At 46.4% G+C, this 20,003-nt stretch overlaps 2 protein-coding genes across 4 annotated transcripts in view; one reads left to right on the forward strand and one right to left on the reverse strand.

The window, feature by feature from the left end:
* Nucleotides 1–4,632: 4,632 nt before the first annotated feature.
* On the reverse strand, nucleotides 4,633–13,345 carry LYRM1 (LYR motif containing 1). Of its 3 annotated transcripts, XM_066576294.1 has the most exons (5): nucleotides 13,233–13,345; nucleotides 11,424–11,528; nucleotides 9,213–9,372; nucleotides 6,845–6,937; nucleotides 4,633–6,031 (listed from the first exon to the last, which is right to left on the reverse strand). In XM_066576294.1, exons 3-5 carry the CDS (start codon nucleotides 9,369–9,371, stop codon nucleotides 5,915–5,917), a joined length of 369 nt encoding a protein of 122 aa, XP_066432391.1. In that variant the 5' UTR covers nucleotide 9,372; nucleotides 11,424–11,528; nucleotides 13,233–13,345; the 3' UTR covers nucleotides 4,633–5,914. The 3 variants fall into 3 exon arrangements, with proteins under 3 accessions (XP_066432391.1, XP_066432390.1, XP_066432392.1); XM_066576293.1 differs by lacking the exon at nucleotides 11,424–11,528; XM_066576295.1 differs by lacking the exons at nucleotides 11,424–11,528; nucleotides 13,233–13,345 and adding an exon at nucleotides 13,151–13,227.
* Nucleotides 13,346–13,426: 81 nt separating this feature from the next.
* Nucleotides 13,427–20,003, forward strand: part of DCUN1D3 (defective in cullin neddylation 1 domain containing 3) — a 44,550-nt gene continuing 37,973 nt past the window's right edge. The window contains exon 1 of the mRNA XM_066576296.1: nucleotides 13,427–13,557. Coding sequence (XP_066432393.1) covers nucleotides 13,529–13,557 — 29 coding nt within the window. The 5' untranslated portion in view covers nucleotides 13,427–13,528. The remainder of the gene's footprint in view (nucleotides 13,558–20,003) is intronic.

Raw genomic sequence — 20,003 nt, forward strand, 5'->3', positions numbered from 1 at the left:
TATCATCCCCAGACGGACGGCCTGGTGAAAAGGTTTAATAAGACTTTGAAGGGCATGTTAAAAAGGGTAGTCAGCAAAGATAGGAAGGATTGGGATTGTCTGTTACCATATTTGATGTTTGCCACTCGTGAGGTGCCTCAGTCTTCCACAGGTTTCTCCCCATTTGAGTTGGTGTATGGCAGACACCCACGCGGCCTCCTTGACATTGCCAAAGAAACCTGGGAGAGTGAACACACCTCTTACAAAAGTGTCATAAAACACATTGCACTGATGCAGGACAGAATAGCACCGGTCATGCCCAGAGTGAAAGAGCACATAGAGAAAGCACAGGAGGCTCAGAGTCAGGTCTATAACAGATCAGCTAAAGTCAAAACCTTTAACCCGGGTGACAGAGTGTTAGTATTGGTGTCCACTGTAGAAAGCAAGTTTTTGGCTAAGTGGCAAGGTCCATACGAGTTAATTGAGCGGGTGGAAGAAGTCAATTACAAAGTGTACCAGCTTGGCCGGAAAACGCCTGAGCAGATATACCATGTGAATCTGCTCAAACCATGGAAAGATAGAGAATCCTTGTCAGCTGCGAGTGTGCCGAGTCACGATGTTTCGGTTAAATCTCTGAGATCCGGCCCTAGTGAGAAAGAACTAGGAGTGAGTATCTCAGAGACCCTGTCTAAGGTACAAAGGCAGGAATCAAAAGAGTTTGTGCACAGGAACTCTGATGTATTTTCAGAAGTACCGGGGCATACTTCAATCATTAAGCAGGACGTTCTTACCGAGCCTCAGGTGAGGGTCCGTCAAAAACCGTACAGGGTGCCCGAGGCTCGTAGACAGTCTATATTAGAAGAGGTTAAAAAGATGTTGGACCTTGGGGTTATTGAGGAATCAAAGAGTGATTGGTCAAGTCCTATTGTCCTGATTCCCAAACCAGATGGAACACTAAGGTTCTGCAACGACTTCCGGAAGTTGAACAAGGTGTCAAAGTTTGACTCCTACCTGATGCCACATGTTGATGAGCTGATGTATGTCTGTCTTCCTTTTAGACTACATGGGGCACCTGCCACTTTCCAAAGGTTAATGGATGTGGTCTTAAAACCCCATCGTAGATATGCGTCCTCATATCTGGATGATATTATTTTCAGTGAGGGTTGGAAAAGTCACTTACCAAAAGTACAAGCTGTAATTGACTCTCTCAGGGCTGCAGGCCTGACTGCAAACCCTAAAAAGTGTGTGTTGGGTTTAGAGGAAGCCCGCTATCTGGGGTACATTATAGGCAGAGGTGTCATAAAGCCTCAGGTGAATAAAGTAGAGGCCATCCAAAACTGGCCCCAGCCAGTGACCAAGAAGCAAGTGAGAGGGTTTCTGGGTATTGTAGGATACTACCACAGGTTCATCTCTAACTTTGCCACTATTGCAGCACCCCTGATAGATCTAACCAAAGGAGGTAGATCCGTCATGGTAAAGTGTGATGAAGAGGCCGAACAGACGTTCCAGAAGCTGAAGTCAGTCCTTTGCAGAGAGCCAGTCTTAATTACTCCTGACTTCACCAAAGTGTTTGTAGTACAGACAGATGCTTCCGATGTAGGTTTAGGGGCTGTCCTTTCCCAAGAGGTTGGAGGTGAGGAGCACCCAGTCACCTATCTGAGTAGGAAGCTTACACCTGCAGAGAAAAACTATAGCATCGTTGAATGTGAGTGTCTGGCCGTAAAGTCGGCTCTAGAGTCACTAAGATACTACCTGCTAGGTCGTCACTTCAGGTTAGTGACGAACCACTCCCCTCTCACCTGGATGAGTCAGGCTAAGGAGCGAAAAGCATGAGTGACAAGGTGGTTTCTCTCTCTACAGAACTACAAGTTCACCATAGAGCACAGAGCTGGCAAGCTACAGGGGAATGCTGACATGTTGTCCAGAACGCACTGTTTGGTGGCTAAATGTATTCGCCCCCACAGGTTCGAACAGAGAGGGAGGGTATGTGAGACACTGAAGGGGTTAATAATGGACGGTCAGTATGTTCCCGATTCAGATGTTACACACAGTGGATATGAAGGGAGTTCATGTCTCACTATATGGGACACGAGGAAAAACCAGGATGCAATATGATCTCCAGCAAGAGTAGTTGCTGGAGATGTTTTAAAACATGTTTGGGCCTGTTTTTTGGGGGGATGGATGGCAGGCTTGGTAGTGGGGCTGTCCATTCCACCCCCTCCACTCCAGGTCTTGTTACGGGGAGACAAGCTCCCCAGGTGCAGGGGCTGGGTAATGTACTAGCCCATAAAAGTCTGCAAGCTGCAGACAGAGAGAAGGCCGGGTGCAGCTAGATGCTGAAAGCTGCTGGTCTCATGAGACGCCTTATCCCTACCCCAGGGACAAACTGGACTTTTATACAAGTGTGGTTTTCGTGCAGCTGCGAGACGTCCGTATAGTCAGGGATGGACTCTGTATAGTAAGTTCTAGATAAGCAGGATTTTGTTTTATGCCTGAAGTTAAGGGTGGATTCAGACGACCGTATATCGGCTTGGTTTTCACGCCGAGCCGATATACGGTGTCCTTGTCTGCAGGGGGGGGAGGAGGAGGATGGAAGAGCCAGGAGCAGGAACTGAGCTCCCGCCCCTCACCACTATTTGCAGTGGGAGGGCGGGATGGGGGCGGAGCTAAGCGGCGAGGCTTAGCTCTGCCCCTGTCTCACCCCCCCTCCTATTGCAAATAGTGGCAAGGGACAGAGAGGGGGCGGGAGCTCAGTTTCTGCTCCTGGCTCTTCCATCCTACCCCCCCCCCCCCCCCCGCAGACAAGCACACCGTATAATTGGCTCGGCGTGAAAAACAAGCCGATATACGGTCGTCTGAATCCACCCTAAGGGCGCATTCAGACAACCGTATATCGGCCGGGTAATTTTCCCAATTTTGGCATTTTTAATACATCTACACAAATACTATTTTTACCACCTAAATGAAGTACAATATATGGCACAAAAAAACAATGTCAGAATCACTGGGATATGCAAAACCTTTACGGAGTTATTCTATGTTAAAGTGACACGTCAGATTTCCAAAATTTGGCCTGGTCATTAAAGCGCAAACAGGCTTGGTCACTAGAGGTTAATGATAACACTGTTCCATACAGGTTTTGTTATGGAGATCTGATTAACTATTCTTACCTAATTTTTGGATACTGTACACAAATGACATTTAAAATATGAGATTGGTTCTTGTTTGGAAATTAGAGAGAAAGAATGCTGAGTTTAATGAGATTTCCTTTTATTTGAAAGAAAATGTACTTATGTTTCAAATACGTCCTTTTGTTTGTCTCTTGTATTCTGTTTCTGGTGCATGTCTTCTGACCATCCAGTAGTATCTGCCAACATTGCAGAGGACCATTCACCTTTGTAATGCCTCTGCATGACACTGGTATCCTGATGAAAAAGCTCCCATGCTCATCACTGAGTGAACCACAATTAAAGGGGAAGATCTCTAAATGGGAATAGAGAACATGCAGTTTCAGGGACATTCTGCAGCGGCGCATTTACTCTTATGCTGTCAGAAGGATTCAGTTCTGACATTTCCTAACAAACTAGTTGACAGAATATTGAAAGCTTTTCATGCTTCTCTTTTGCTGTCCTTCAACCAAGTCTCAAATTCCTCAGCATTTTGAAGTTGCCTGAGCTGGAGACCAATAAATATTCCCTCCCTGATTTTTTTTTTCTGCGGTGATTCTTGGAAATAGTTGACACAAAGAGGTAAATCCATCACTGCTCCTATTGAGAGCCTGTACAAACGGTTTCATGAGTCCGATTTAATATCTAGGGGTGGAAGGATGACTCTATCCATAGTGAAAAGACGCTGATACACTACATTCTTCTTGCCTGGTGTAAGTGATAATCAATAAGGCCAGTCCTTCTGTAATTATTTACTCCGTCATGACTGTCCTATTCACAGAGATAACAGGATTTAGTCCCACTAAATAAATATGGGGACAGAAGTTATTTAAATCCCCAAAATACTGCAATTTTTAGTTTTTTTTCCTCTTTTTTTACTTTCTCCTTCTGTAACATCAAAGCAGAAACTAATCTCACATTTTCAGCACCATTTTTGTGTTCAGCATCCAAAAACGTAAGTAAAATTAGCTAATCATGCCTGAATTACAAAAAGCGTCCTAATTTTTGTAGATCAATGTAATCCTAACCCAATTTATGAGTATATTGAACCATTCTGAATGATACAAGAACACAAGTGTAATAATTAGATATCTAACTTTTTATTTACTGATCACAAAGGTGGATATAGAGAGAACAGCTACTTCCAAACAACATGGTCACCCACAGTAGCAGTATGAGGCTGGATTCAGACGAACGTATATCGGCTCGGTTTTCATGCCGAGCCAATATACGTCATCCTTATCTGCAGGGGCGGGGATGGAAGAGCCAGGCGCGGGAACTGAGCTCCCACCCCCTCTCTGCCTCCTCTCCACCCCCTCTCTGCCCCTCTGCACTACTTGCAATAAAAGGAGGTGGAACGGGGCGGGGCTAAGTTACGAGAATTAGCCCCGTCCCGCCTCTCCCCATTGCAAATAGCGCAGAGGGGCGGAGAGGGGGCAGGAGCTCAGTTCCTGCTCCTGGCTCTTCCATCCCCCCCCCCCCCCCCGTAGATGAGGACGACGTATATCGGCTCGGCGTGAAAACCGAGCCGATATACGTTCGTGTGAATCCAGCCTAAGGCAGCGCACGCCAATTGTAGTGCTGATCTATCACATGATTGCATCATGCACCAAGTGAAAGTAAGGCTTGTTTAGAACATTGTTGAACATGAGTCTAATGTTCATGAGTGCAAGTTGCTACAAAGACAATATTAGGGCCATTGACAAGCACAACCCCAGCACAAAAAATGCATATATTGAACATACAAAGACAAAACCTGTATAGTATGGCACTGGTAAAGCCTTAGCAATGTTACATCTCACTAGGACAGACCCTTGAACATTAGGACACTTTAAAGAACATTGAAGTAGGAGATACAATGGTGTCCCCCAAGTGTTGCCCTGTTTCTAGAATTTAACATCGTTGTGGCTTTTTAGTGGTTGTAATTCCGTACAATCATTCAGTTCTGTTAGGACATCATGGAGATGATCCACTACTTGAGGCATATTGATGGTGAGTTCCCTTTTAGAGAAGGCAACAGACTGAGGAGTAATAAAGTGCATGTCAAGCCCCATTTATACGGAACGATTATCGATCAAAATCTGCTCAAACAATGTATTTTGAACAATAATCGTTGCGTGTAAATGCTACCATCGTTTACTTTTCAACCAAACGATGATTTTATGTTGAGTTTAAAATCCATCACTCGGACTGACAGCTGATAGCAGGGACCGCACACTGTAATTCTCCACGAGAGTGCTAATAGCATTGCATTCAGCTGCAGTCCTGTGGCAGAACTAATGGGCTGTATGCAGATAACAAACCACCTGCTGTTCTCTGCATACAGCTCAGGGAGACTCATTTACATGCAAATGAAGCTAATAAGCTGCGAGTAAGCATTAGTGCCCATTAGCAGCTTATGCAAAATCAACTTTTGAACAAATTTTAAGCGATCATCTTTGCGTGTAAATGGGGCTTTAAAGATCAATGAAAGAGCAAGCACAAACAACATTCACAGTTTAGTACGATAAGCTACTGTATGTGATATAGCTGTGTCCTCCTCATAATAGATAGCGAGGCTTGAAGAAATGCAGCTTCTTATTGTCGCACATATTTATGTTGGACTTCAGCTCTTATTTAAGGTTAGACAATGGAAGAAAATACAAGTGAAACATATAATGAAGCAGGTGGATGTAAGCCGGAGTCTGTGCCTTCTGAGACTGTCCTGGAGGGCCAAGCGTTAATGGCTTTGGTTATGTCCTTCAGTAATGGCACTAGTACTGCTGATATTATGAGATTTCATCATATGATTTCAAGTACAGGGGTTTGGCTTGTTTCCGCAGCTTCTCCTGTGTGCGCAGGATTTTACTATGTGGTACGGCCAGTCCCATAGGAGGTAGGTGAGTCTGAGAGCACAAGAAAAGACAGATCAGTCTCTTTAGAGACAGCGCAGCCTGTATCCAATCCATTCAGTTTAACAGCAATATTTAAGAATATTCAGAGACTAAACAGTATACAAGAAAAACCCTTGTAAGTAATGTACTTGCAGTGCAGCGTTCTCCAACCTCTGGCTCTCTAGCTGTTGCAAAACTACAACTCCCAGCCTGTGGCTGTCAGGGCATGCTGAGAGTTGTAGTTTTGGAAGAGCTAGAGAGCCACAAGTTGGAAAACTCTGTTGTAGCAGGTAAGTTATAATCACAGTGACAACTAATCGGATACTAGATTTTATTTTCTAACACTGCAAAATGACAGATGGAATCTCACTGGTTACGGAAGTCAACGCCATCATTTCTCTAATTTAGTGATAGCAATCATGAAATCCTATTTGATCTGTTCACTTCTGAGGCAGACCATGCGACTGCTATGGGGCCCTTGGAGAGCGGGGGCCCTAGCTGTGATTGCACCATCCATTTTTCTACTGGATAGCAAAACCATATGCAGGACCTTCCTTCAAATAGAAACTGCATTGTTAGCAAACAAGGAGGTGGAGAATTTGCTCAATTTAAAGGGCATGGAGTAAGAACTAAACACTGGGCATCTACTGTTCTGGGTAGCAAAAGCGGATGCCATAATCGGGGGAACATTTACGTTTTTGCTATGGGGCCCTATCGCTTCTATGTACACCACTGGACATAGAGCTGTATCTAGCTATTTGTTTTAGCTTCAAGGTTCCAGATTGATTGTCTAAAAAGTTACTACTTTTATATAGAAATACTTACGGGTCTGGGGTATGGGATTCCATAATGTAAGCCTATTTCAATGCGTGCATGGCATTCTTCTATACATTGATGGATGGTTTCCATATCTGTAACCTAGAAGCACAAAAGCGGGGTAAAAACCTACATTACATTAAGCTACAGTTACAATAGGGTCCTGTAAGGGGCTGTCCATATCATATTTTACCATCCAGGAAGCCTATACATTTTAATCCAAAAAAAATATTAAAGCCCATTGCTTGACATGCCGATAGACTATAGCTGTGCAAAAGTGCATACTGTTGACTCCGTTTGACCTCCCAAACATTTGACTACTTTTTTTGTGGGCTAGAAAAAACATTGCAAGACTTTCTGCATGGAAATTCCGTCCATGGCTTTTTATCCCAGGATTAGCCAGCAAAGTGGACAAGATTTGCAGCGGAATGCAGGTGGCGCAGCCGTGCCAAAATCTGCAAGTTTTGAAGCTGCATTTCTACCGCGGATATCTCGCGGTATGTCCGTGTGGTTATTCCGTGAGATTTCCACAGGATTTCAGTCCCGTGTGACCCCAGCCTAAAAGCTAAATGTACTTTGATTTACCACTTTTACCAATAATGATGGATAGTTTTAAAAAAAGAAACTATGTAGACTTCTTAAATCTTTGTCAAAAAGTGCCACCTAGGGGTAATCAGATATACAGCAAGTTAATATCAAGTGAACAGTGCCACCTAGTGGTAATTAGACATACAGCAAGTTAATATCAGGTGAACAGTGCCACTTGGTGGTCACACAGGCTCACAGTCAGTCAAATCCTGACATTTGTAGGGCAGTAGAAGAGTAATGTACTTCAGCTATTGCAACAATACAACTCCCAGCATGCTCTGGCAACCACAGGCATGAATGTGCTAGAAACCTTATTCAGCTTTTTCACACGAAGGCTGGCTTCACACTGGCGAGGGCGATAAAAATGTGAAACCCCTGGATGCGAGGTGTTTTCATGTGAAAATAGCCTCACATCACTACGGGGAATCCTTTCACTTCCGCTGCGGCTGAAGGGATTTCCCCACAGGGACAGCTACAGCAGGGGATCGCGATGTTCTCCCAATATTTTCAATTGGGCCCGATGCTGCTACCGCCAGCCTCATTAAAAAGAATGGGCAATATCGCAAAAAAAAAAGGACATGCTGCGATTTTTGCGATTGCAAGAGTGACCAAAGCATTGGTTTCATAATCATGCGTTTTCACTCACTCTTGCATTGCGGGAAAATCGCACAATTTTTTTTGCCAGTGTAAAGCCGACCTAAGGTTGGGCTCACACAAATGTAAGTTTATTGCAAGTGATACATGGTACTTCGCAGGCAATCAACTACAAGTGTTTGCACGAAAAAAAAACCCTGCAGTGAATACTCAGGTTTTCTGCACATATTGTGTGCATTTATGCGAGTTCACTGATTTGAATGAGCTCTTGAGGTGCGCAAATGCAGGTTATTTTGCATATCTTTTCACACGATCATACATCACATAAAAAATACGCTTGTGTGAACGAACCCTAAGGCCTCATGTTCACGGGCAGATTTGAATTGCGGAATCGATCCACAAATCAAGCCACCCATAGGGATGCATGGGTGTCCACAGACTAATTAAAGCGTGCAGATTTGTTTTGCGGACCTTCTGGTCTGGAAAACAAATCGCAGCATTCTCCATTTTGCTTCGGATCCCGCACAAATGGTTTCCATTGAAGTCAATGGAAGATGCCAGATCCGCGGATTGCGGACGGGCCGCGGATACCGCAGGAAAGCAGGAGATAAAGAAGAAAAAAAGGACTGTGCATGCACGCAGTGCCCGGCCAGCACACCCGCACGCATCCGTGGTACAGGAGAAAGAAGATCCGGCCGTGGATGCAGAAGACCCGCACAGGTAAAAAAAAGGGTCCTCGACCGCAGTCAGGGTCGGATCCCGCTGTTGGCTCCCACAGGTGGAATCCGACCCGCCAGTGGACATGAAGCCTAAGAAGTAAAATATTCCTAAGTTTCAGTAATAGCTCCATGTCATGGTGTTCATTACCAGCCTTCGAATGCATTCATTCATTCAATTTAGCTACAATACAGTATAATTCATAGGAATTAAAGGGAGTTTCAAAACTAACTGTATGGATGACAAGTCCTCATGATAAGTTGTCAATATCAGATCAGCGAGGGTCCTACAGCCAGCACCCCACCAATCAGTTGCTTCCTAGAACCGCTGTGCACCCGAAATACAACAGCTCTGTACACTGTGTAGAGGCCCAGAATGGTACTGCAAGTTTAGTCCCATTCACTTGGTTCACAGCATGTACATCACTTTTGTGGTGCATTTTGCTCAGGAAATCTCACCCTTTCGGTCCTATACATACATTTTTGTTTTTTCGAAACAGTTTTCTGGCTTCCTCTACAATGTATTGCCTTTCCTTAACAGTCTCCTCCTCCAGTCCTGATGAAGACTTCCATTTTCTCGCTATTTGGAAAATTCTACGATAGAGGCTGAGAACTTCTGAACGCGTTGCGGCCATCATTCTAGAAACATATAAATTTGCAAGAGAAAGATTAGCATGAGCACAACTAAGTTCTTATATATTGTACTAGTAACTATTAGGAAATTACAGTACCAGTGTTTCTGGTGGTGCAATGCGACACACAGCTCTGCTCCATGGTACATCCATTATGATCCCCACACATCACACACACAGCTCTACTACATGGCTCTTCATTTCCATACAAGACAAACACAGCTTTCCTCCTCCCACAGCAGTGATGTCACCACAGGTCCTTGAGCTCAGTGGTCCCCAACCTTTTTTGTACTAGTGACCAGCTTCAAGGAAGACCATTTTTTCTGGGTGGGGTGGGGCAGGGGCGGGGTTTGGTCATATGGGTGTGGGGTTTCAGAGGCTTCAGTAGTAATGCTATTACTACTGGGGCCGATATAGGGGACAGTATTACTAATAGTATCCCCTATATCAGCCCCAGTAGTAATAGCGCCCCCCTGATACCCATATACGTACCCCTTCCTCGTGCAAGCGCTGCTACTCCTCTGCTCAGCACTGCTAGCGGCGCTGTTCCCGGTGCACACTGTGACGTCAATGTGCTGCCAGACGCCTCCTCCCCTACTCTCGCGGAACCATGTAGGAGACGTCAGGGGAGGGGTGGAGGAGGGTCCCGGCTGCACACTGACGTCACAGTGTGTGCCAGGATCAGCACCGCTAGTAGAACTGCTTAGTTAATATCGGGAGGGGAGCCGTGGCTCCTATCGGTATTCACAACTAGTGTGGTGAGCGGCTGACGACGACACCGCGGACGGGCAAAAAAAAAACCAACGTCCTGCTCCGCAGACCGGTGGATGGGGACCCCTGCTTTAGCTCACCAGATCTCTGCGGTGGCAGTAGGTCAGTGTATTCTGTCAGGACCGCTAAGTTGTGTCTGAGATAATAACGGCTTAGTTGTATTCTCAGGGACTCACAGAGGCAGAGGAATACTAAGAAAGACTAGTCTTTTTAGAAATATTCACTGAATGTATTCCTAAAATGTAACTTTTATTAAATAATATTTAAAACCACTCAGGGTGCCACACTGACACGACGTGACATAGACAGACATACATGTATAAGAACAGCTCAATATTAAGCTAATAGTAAAAGATGTTAGGAAAGAGACCCCATATGAGTAAATAGCTCATATAACAGGAGGAAGGCACACACACATGAAAGTCGTATATGTTGGTGCCAGCCAACAATAATATGGGGCTACTGACCGGAACTGCGATGGTGCAATTCCCAGATATAACAAATCCCAAAAGAGAAAAAATTCTCTTGGACCAGTGCAGAAACTGGATAGGTTGGTACACGAATATAGATTAATTCGTATTTGGTTCTCGGTTCAACGCGTTTCTGTCAGAGGACTGACTTCATCAGGAACCAACTAACGTGGAAAAGTTATACTAGGAAAGGTTGCAATAACCCTAACTAATATGAAAGAACAAAGCTGCCGTGACTTGGCGTCAGGCGGATGCTTCGATGCCACAAGGCCCGATGATAGTACTAAGCGAGCCCTTGGACCGTGCACCCTATCAGACACTCCTAGAAGGTGGAAGGTTACCACCAAGACCAGTCGCCTGAAAGCACAGACGGTGCAGACAGATGGTGACCCAAAGTAAGTGGTGCGCAGCTAATGTAAAAGAACAAAGCTGCCGTAATTCGGCGTGAAAACCATGCAACGATACCACAAGGCCGGATGACAATGATATGCCGGTCCTTGGATCGTGCACCCCTCTTCAAAAATAGAGGGTAAGCGATTACCACCGATAATGGTCGCCTTAAAGCACCAAAGGTATAAACAAATGGTCGCCCAATAATAGTGGTTTATCAGATTGCCTTAAATAAAGCCAAGAAGTAGATGCTTGAAACCAATCTATTCTGAATTAGCAAGATTATATGCTGTTACTAGTAGGGCAACAAATAGAGTAGGAGCAAGAGAGTGATGCAGCAGCACCTCCAGTCTGGATGGTAGACGTCACCAGGGGCAGAGTGAAGAGGTCACCAGGGGCAAAGTTTGAGAAGCACTCACATACTCACTGACAAGTGGTCGTTAGTAGTTTGATATAACACGGAGGGCAGGTATGTGCATGGACTCTACAATGGCTTCACAGGTCGAGTTTCTGTAGAATAGACTAGGCAATTCTGCAGACCAAAAACAACAGGTTACGGGACCCTCATCCTACCAGTAGAGCCACAATATACCTGGGTTACAAAACTGCATTACAAAGGAAGACCCACTAATGGACCATGAAGATGTCAAACACATCATCAGCCGAGTCGCATTCACCTTTCTTCTACTTTGAAATGCGGGACACAGGACACCATTCCCCAATAAATAGGGGTCCCTGCAGTGGGATCCCCAGCCATCAGACATTTCTAACATATCCTAGGTATATGTCATATTATAGGATTACCGCTTTAAAGGGGTTTTCCGTGGAAAATACTATTGATAACCTGTCCTCAGGATAGGTCATCAATAGTTGATCAGCTAGGGTCCGTCACTCTGTACCCCGACCAATCAGCTGAGCGGGCGCATGCTATCAGCGCCGCAAATACACAGAGGTTGAAGTGAAAGCAGCGGAAGCCTCTGCGCCAACCTCTGTGTAGTGGCCGGCGCTTGTAACTGCAGGCACGGCTGTCATTGAAATTAACGTGAGCTGTGCCTGCAGTTACAAGCTCCAGCCACTACACAGAGGTTGGCGCAGACTTCTGCTCCAACCTATGTGTATTTGCAGCGCTGATAGCAGGCGCCCGCTCAGCTGATTGGTCAGCATCCCAAGCGACGGACCATAGCTGATCAACTATTGATGACCTATCCTGAGGATAGTCATCAGTAGTATTCTCTCTGGAAAACCCCTTTAAGGAGCTGTGGCCCCATTAGTCGTGGGCTCTTGGGCACAGGTTTCTGTTTACGGGCAAGTTGTATATGTTTTCCAATTAAGTAAAGGAAGAGAACGAGGTCACATTGGGGTCTGGTGAGAGACCGCCAGCACACTGGCTAATTGGGGTCCGTGTTCGTTGACAGGCAGCAGACGGACCCATTATAGCCTATAGGACTATACACACGGACAGTTTTTTGCATGTCCTCTTCTTGTCCGTCTCATGGATGAGAATTAGAGCATGCAAATGTACGCCAATGTGCGGGCCCTCCGTGTATCAGAGGTGTCCCTCTGGTGTCGCATGCCAGTCGCGCCTGAGCTTTGTGGGCGCACAGCAATGGTGTTGGATGCCTAAAACCGCGAGGGCGCACTGACGGAGCGCGGACAGCACACCCACCCACTGGATCTAATCGCTGTATTCAGACATGCGATTTTATGGCGGCCGATGCTGCGTGTATGAAGTAAACAAATCGCGGCGAGTCCTATTCTGGTTCATATCCACGGACCAAGAGCGCTCATCAGTCCACGGGCGCCTCAGAAATACAGCGAACGCGCATGAGCCTCTTTATTCACTGCGTTTCGGTTTTTTTACCGTTTTCCGTGGGTTGTAACAAAACTGACATGACTTGGGCCTGCAAACGGATTCCTTTTTGCACACATGAACAATGGGTGACACGCAGATGCAACACGGATGTAAAAGACGTGGACACGCAGCCAAAACATACACACAATTTTCCTTGTTGCCTATAGCAACCAATCACAGCACCGCTTACATTTTTTTATAAGCACTAGGATGAAAGCTGCGTTGTGACTGGTTGCTATGGGCAACCACGATCTCTTTACCACGGACTGCCAGATCTACCCATAATGCATCACCGGCCTCACCACTCAGCTGTGGCTGGCTGAACTGTTAGAGAAACTCTTAATATGTCGCCCGGCAGCCTGCGTTCCCTTCCTACAACCTCACCTCAATGACCCGCTGACGTCATGACGTCCAGTAAGCCGCTCGCAAAAAACGAAAACGTCCCTTCGTCCCTCTCTAGTGACGTCCACCGCAGAGAGGCGGTCCTACCGGTGGAGATGACGTCACACAAGAGCCCCCTCCCTCCTACTGTAGTCCGTGACGTCACCACAAGTGCGCTTTGTCGCGCTGGTGACGTCACGACGGGCGGAGAAGAAGGTGGGAGAGGTGCGGACGTCGCAAGGGAGACAGCTGACTGGGCGCCCCGGCACCTCTGACACAATGTGGGAGAGCAGGAAGTGATGCGGGGGCTTCATTCACGGCGGACATGGTGAGACGAGGGGCTGCTTATGCGAGACCCCCATGTAAGCCTTGTTATGGAGCGCACAAAGCTCAGGCTGTCCTCTGCAGGGTCCCCCTGTATGCACTGCGGGGCTCCTGCATCTGCACACTGGGGCTTTGTGTGACTGACAGCTCCAGGGTGTTCTTCGCTGTAACACATCCCTCTGGTTAACTAAATTGGCGCTGTTGGTGGGATTTCCGCTTACGAATATATGTGTACCAGCACCGTCCTTTCTGCTATATATATATATATATATGTTTGTGCCGCTTTATGCCACACCGCTACCCGCGCTCCCCGGCGATTGTTCTACGATGGTGCCACATCTGTAATCCTTCTGTCTCTGATCTACTCTAGTTGCATCCGATTATATCCCAACAAAGGGTTAAATTAACGCTGAAGCCGCAGATCATACAGTGACCCTCCTCAGGGCAGGAAGGGGTATATATTACCTGTCGATGTTGTTCTCTGCCATCCTTCTGCCCCAGCGGATCATGGCGATCCAACATGGCGGACACATTCTTCCAGCGACCTCGTCCCCCGCGGTGCATTGGCAGTGCTACCTGCTCTTTGATTGGCCAGAGTTGCTCCCATGACGAGTGGGAGAGCAGTGTGCGGTAGGTAGGTAGAACGTTTCGGCTGCCAGCAGGGAACGGGTCTTGGATGGACGGCGGAGAAGAACTGTAGGTGATATAATATCCCAGGACAGGATGTTGTCCCAAAACTTGAGGGTCCCTTTTGTGTTATGTTGTATGGACGGAGACGTCCCTGTGGGATTACAAGGTGTTTAGGGTTTCTTCATTTTGGTGACCTCCTCGGCTCCTAGCGTTGGTGTCTGTCTCTGTGATGCATATGTCGTGGTGACGTATCGTAAGTTCTGGTCGGAGGGCATCGCGGTGCTGAGACTCCACTGATCCCCAGGATGAATGACTGCAGGGCTCGCGCCTGCTGGTGACCTCAGTTAGGGCACTATATCCTCTACAGTCCATACTCCACTGTCTGCAGGCCCTGCTCGTGGAAACTATTTTTTAGGCAGTCGTGCAGAAAAGTCATTTTTGCTTTTTCAAGCAGTTCATTGGGGGTATCGGTACCCAGGTCCGGCCAATCACAGCTCTCCGCATACCGCCTGACTTGTCAGAGATCTCGATGCACAGGTCTTTTTACCATGTGAATGTGACGTCTGCAGCGACGTGTCCTGACTTGTTCCCGGTCCTGTGTGTGGAGCTGTGTGTCCTCCTCCAGTAGATGCTTACTGGTAAAGAACCCCATACAAATACTCCACCACGGATGTAAGTAAGCCGCTCATTACATCCAGACCATTTTTTAATTTTTACTATAATTCGTTCATGCAATGGTTAAACAGCGCCCCTCAATGTCCAGCATGACTGTAGTCTACTGTCCGACTGCCACGATTGTCCCACAGGTTTGTGTCAGTGATTGCTTTGTCTCCCTTCCTCTTGAGTGTTTGTTTTTCTGATGTTTGAGTGTATTGTTTAGTATTTTTCAGTCCTCGCTTATTGTACGCAGCTCTCTAGTTAATCACCAGATCTCTTTGTAGCTGTGAATAGGAGGAATAGTCATAGGTCTCTTTCTTGGTGAGCAGGAAACCTGAAACCCTGCCCCAACTGATCTGCCCTGTGATGGAATCGAATGGCACCGAACAGACACTGTTGTTTATAATTGGGGGGGGGTCCGTCCGGCTGGCTTTCATTCTGCTGGCTGACATTGTCCTGAGCTTGTGTGGTGCAGAGTGTTAAGGCGGCAGAGTGCAGTCCTAAGCTCTCGCTCATGACCTGAAGGTTGCTGGGTCAATCAGCGCTTGGTTCAGGTAGCCGGCTCAAGGTAGACTCAGCCTTCCATCCTTCCGAAGTCTGAAAAATGAGTACTCAGCTTGCTGGGGAAAAATAAATAAATTACCTGAAAGCTCTGCGGATTAAGTTGGCGCTATACAAATAACAAGTCCCTTTCTCTTTTTTGTCTTGGGATTTTATACCGGATCTGTGCTGATGCTCCAAATGGAGAAGATGTGAGTAGAATCCTAAATAGAACCTGTCACCAACTTGGGAGCTGGTGACACCAGTGGCGTGTAGGAAACAGTACATTGCAGAGTGTGGTTTGCCCATAATGCCCAGATGAAAGAAAGGTGAAATCCTTCCTGTGTTGCATGGTAATGAAGCCCAAACGGTCCGGTAGGCAAACCCGGACCGCTTCTGCAGCCCCAATGCCCACCAGTCCTCGGCTAGTTTCTCTGTAATTGACAGATAACGTGGATGATGATGCCTACGTTATCCATAATCCCAGTATCACACAAGTACAGAGCACATGCATATAGTATAGCCCTATTATGGGTAGACTTGACTACGGTTGCTTTCACACCTGCGTTAGGGTCAGTTCAGAGTTTCAGTCTCTCTGCTCAGTTTTTGGAGGGGAGAAACTGAGATAGAACAAATACATTTTTTCCACATTGATTTCAATGAGGTTTTAAAAAAAAATGGAAAAGCTTTCGTTCCATCATTTTTTTCCTTTTTATGGAAAAATAATGCTGCAGACTGCGCTATTTTCCCGTCCAAAAAAATGAAAAGCTAATGGAATGGAAGCAAACTGAAGCCTTTCCAGTTTTTTGAAGTCCCATTGAAATCAGAATGGGAAAAACGGATCTGTTTTATTTCCGTTTCTCTCCAATATCTGACGGAAACTCTGAACTGACCCTAACGCTGCCTAACACCTTTGCACGTGTTGGTCCGTGGTTGCACAGCACATGCACAGGGCTGTGTAGGAGATGCCCTCCACATCCTCCGTCAATCGCTGAGAGAGTGGCCAGGAATTGTGGTCAAAGCCTGCCTACCAAATTGTTCAGGGTTCATTACCATACGGCATGGGAAGGGTTAAACCTCACTTTTAAAAGGTATCTTGGCTTTAAAGGATTATTCTGGGACTTTATTAATGACGATCCTCAGGATAGGCCATTAATAGTTGATTGGGAAGAAGGGTCTGCCCCTCACAACCCCCACTGATCAGCTGATCGTTCGATTCAATGTCAGTGCCGCTGGGTGGATGTAGGCATCGGTGGTCGGCTCTGGAAGTGTGATAGATGGCTTCTCCACAATAAAAATCAAGAGAGTGATGCCTCCTATTACTTCCAGCTCCTCGTTGCGGTCAGGACCACCAATGGCCACTCCAAGCTGGTAAAAGGGTTCCCTTTAACAGTGCAAACCCTTCCAGTGTTGACATAAGAAGTGCCTGGTGGACCCCGTTGACTATAATTGGGTATTCTGGGTCTCTGGCATGCCGCACTATTTTGTCGGGGACTTGGTGCCGGCTCTGCGCCAGAGGCACATTCGGCCACTACGCTAATATTACATTCATACACGGAAACTTTTTTGTAGACTGTTTTCCTCTGCCTCATTCACGTGAATGAGACTTTCAGAAATCCTTGTGCAGGCTGTACAAACAACCCCATTCAGATGTACAGAATGGATTTTCCAGTCACAGAATCTTCTGTCACGTGTGAATACGCCCTAAGGGTTTCTTCACATCCCTTTGTTACACGGACAGCTTGTGATTTCAATGGGCCCAATGTAATGGTACTGCAAGGGAGTGGGGCACTGAATGCTATGTGCTATGCATAGATTGCTGAGGGTCCTAGTAGCAGGGCACCCCAACAAAAAATGTTCAATGCAGAAAACTCCTTTTGAGGCAAATTTTAAATCAAACTCCAGCAGCCATGTACAAAAAGAGTGGCCTCATTAGGCCCTTACAAAGCTTGGATTAGCAAAAAGCAAGAATAGCCTCTAAAAATTGATTCCTTCAGGGTCGCAAGGCTGCAAAAATAAACTTTATTACATACTCTGAATTAAAATTTGATGGTGTTTCTATCTCATTGGTTGCTATGATCTTGAATCTCCAGTCCAGTGCATTATCACAACCATAAAGGGGTTTTCCAGGCACAAACTATTGACCTGTCCTCGGGATTGGTCATCAATAATCACCGGGGACCCGCCACTCAGGATTCCCAGCGATGAGCTCATCTCCATGCCCGCTGTCAGTGCAGCCAGCCGGATGTGTGTCATTGGACCGCAGCGGAATTGCCCGTTAAAGTCAATAGAAGCTAAAGCGACTATTAAAAGTCCACATCCGGTGATGGGCCCACTGGGATTGAAAGCGCTCTCGGACCTAGGAGGGGGCTTTGGTGTCCTAGCTGGTTCTTGGCTACAATACTTCCAACTAATAAACTTTATCAATAGTCTTGCCCAACTTCCTAGTTTGGTCAAGGAGCCTACCGCCTTGAAAAAATGTGTATAGTATCGGAGACTCCTACATGTGTCGTTCTATGGTCTGTTACTGGGTGGTCAGGCAAGGGAGTCAGTTCGTGGTTGGATTGGGGCCTGGGAAGGTCGTTCTCTGGAGAACTTTGAACCAAATCATTCATATTTACCCATAAAATGTCAATATCTAACAGATTGCAAGAGCTTAATTATAAAATGTTGGAGATGTTCAGCATCAACGAGCCCAATGTTACACATATGGTGGGAATGCTCACTTATATATCCTCTCTGGCAAGATGTTGCTACATTATACAACAAATTAAGGTAACCTTCGATAGATATCACCCCAGGGGTGGCACTCCTGTCTATGTTACCGGGGTCTATGTTACTGGGATCTATTTTCAGATTCAAAAAAGAACTCCTAGGCCACTTCATAATGGCCATTAGAATCCCCAGATTCTCAAAATGGAGTATTGCTATCCCGAGAATCACATGGGTAGAGGCATTGGTCACCTAAGGTACATGGAGGAGCTTAAATGCTTGGATGAAGATGAGGACCTGGGGAGTTTCTCTCCCGTGGTCAATCAGGATAGACTTTAGAGGCTCACCCTCTTTCTCTGATTGAAACAGTTATGATACATAGAGGGGTTGTGCTGGGCGGGATGCGTAGGCTGCTTCCGATGGGTACACCGTATACACTTCTCTTATCCTTTTACCCTCCTTTGCTTCCTTCCTTCTCTAATCTCTTACTAACTCTCCCCCTCCTCTTCTTTCTCTACCCTCTTGCCTTACGAGTTCCTTCCAACTTAAGGAGCTCAGCAAAGAACTACCAGGGGTTGTTTCCTAGACTCTGAACCAATATGAAGCTTTATGCCTTAGGCCGCCTGTCCACGGGCGTTTTGTTTTAATGCCGTGGGAGAACACTAAAGTCACCGATGGTCCACGATAACCCTATCATTATGATAGGTTCATTGTGGAAAATCGCGACAAGTCGCAACTTTTATACGTGAACGGAATGTCGTGGTGGATTTCTGCTTGTGTACTTTGGGTTGTGCTTTCCATTATCCTATGGGAAGCATATATTGCGTTACCCACGTGCGGATTATTGCTGTGGATAACGCAATGCAGAGTCGCCCGTGGACAGGAGGCCTTACGTAAATACTTTCACTGGTACCATCTAGCCCGTCCGGAGTAAACATAAACTTCCATGTCTGTTCCCGGTGTCGGAGGCAGCAGTGCCTGAAGTCTAATAGCTTGGTCCATGACATTGAGCCGGGTGATCAGCTTATCAGTGGGGATTCCTAATGGCGGGTCCCTGGTAACAAACTATTGATAACCTATCTGGAGGATAGGTCATCAATAGTTTTAGCCCAGAAAACCCTTTTATAGGGTTTTACTGGGACTATATATTGACAACCTATCCTCAGAATAGATCATGATGAGTGGGGTCTGCTTGCTGCTTGTGAACCCCACCAATTACCTCTTTGAAGTGTTTGGGAGAGCACCAGAACCAGTTCACTATATACGAAGTGCAGCACCGTAACTTTCATAGTGGCAGTGCCTGGTATAGCAGCTCAGTCCCATTCAGATGAATGGGACGGAGTTGTTCTCGGGTCATGTGGTGGTCTCAATAAATGAGACCTCACTCGCCTGAGAAGAGGCCATGGCACTTGTCCAAATGCCACAGCCACCTCAACCAGCTGCTCAGTAAGGGCCCTGAGCAGTGGACCCCCACTGATCATCTATTGATGACCTATACTGAGGGGATATAGGTCCTTAATATTTTAGTCTCGGAAATCCTTATTAAGCCACTGGTCACTTTGATGCTTGATGGAAGACTCGTCAACAAACTGGGCAGCGATTGGCTGCAGCTGTCTTGGGATGCTGTGCTGGGCAATCTGTCAGGTCTCGGTAGGGGGGTATTGCCTATCTGTGTCCTGGGACCCAAGAGTGATAACGTAGGGTTCAATGGAGGGCAGAATACCGGTGTAATAATACATATGGTGCCCGGAGATGCATCTCTATCTGACGGTACTATTTCTCTTCTTGTAGACATAATCAGTAATATTAGTGTGGTCTTCCGCCCGCCGCCCCCACCTCCCCGCATTATATTGGTTACAGACATGCTGACCGGCTCACTCTGCATTCTAGATATCTCAATAAAGGCGATTA

This window comes from Eleutherodactylus coqui, chromosome 8 (genome assembly GCF_035609145.1).
Source record: "Eleutherodactylus coqui strain aEleCoq1 chromosome 8, aEleCoq1.hap1, whole genome shotgun sequence".
Lineage (NCBI taxonomy): Eukaryota > Metazoa > Chordata > Amphibia > Anura > Eleutherodactylidae > Eleutherodactylus > Eleutherodactylus coqui.

What these genes read in the sequence shown, in the direction of transcription:
- LYRM1 (XM_066576293.1), bottom strand. Translation starts at nt 9,371, where the DNA reads ATGATGGCCGCAACGCGTTCAGAAGTTCTCAGCCTCTATCGTAGAATT. An exon ending in TGTTTCGAAAAAACAAAAAT is followed by an intron (nt 6,938 to 9,212) that starts GTATGTATAGGA and finishes TTGTGCTTCTAG; the next exon opens with GTTACAGATATGGAAACCAT. An exon ending in GAATCCCATACCCCAGACCC is followed by an intron (nt 6,032 to 6,844) that starts GTAAGTATTTCT and finishes TTGTGCTCTCAG; the next exon opens with ACTCACCTACCTCCTATGGG.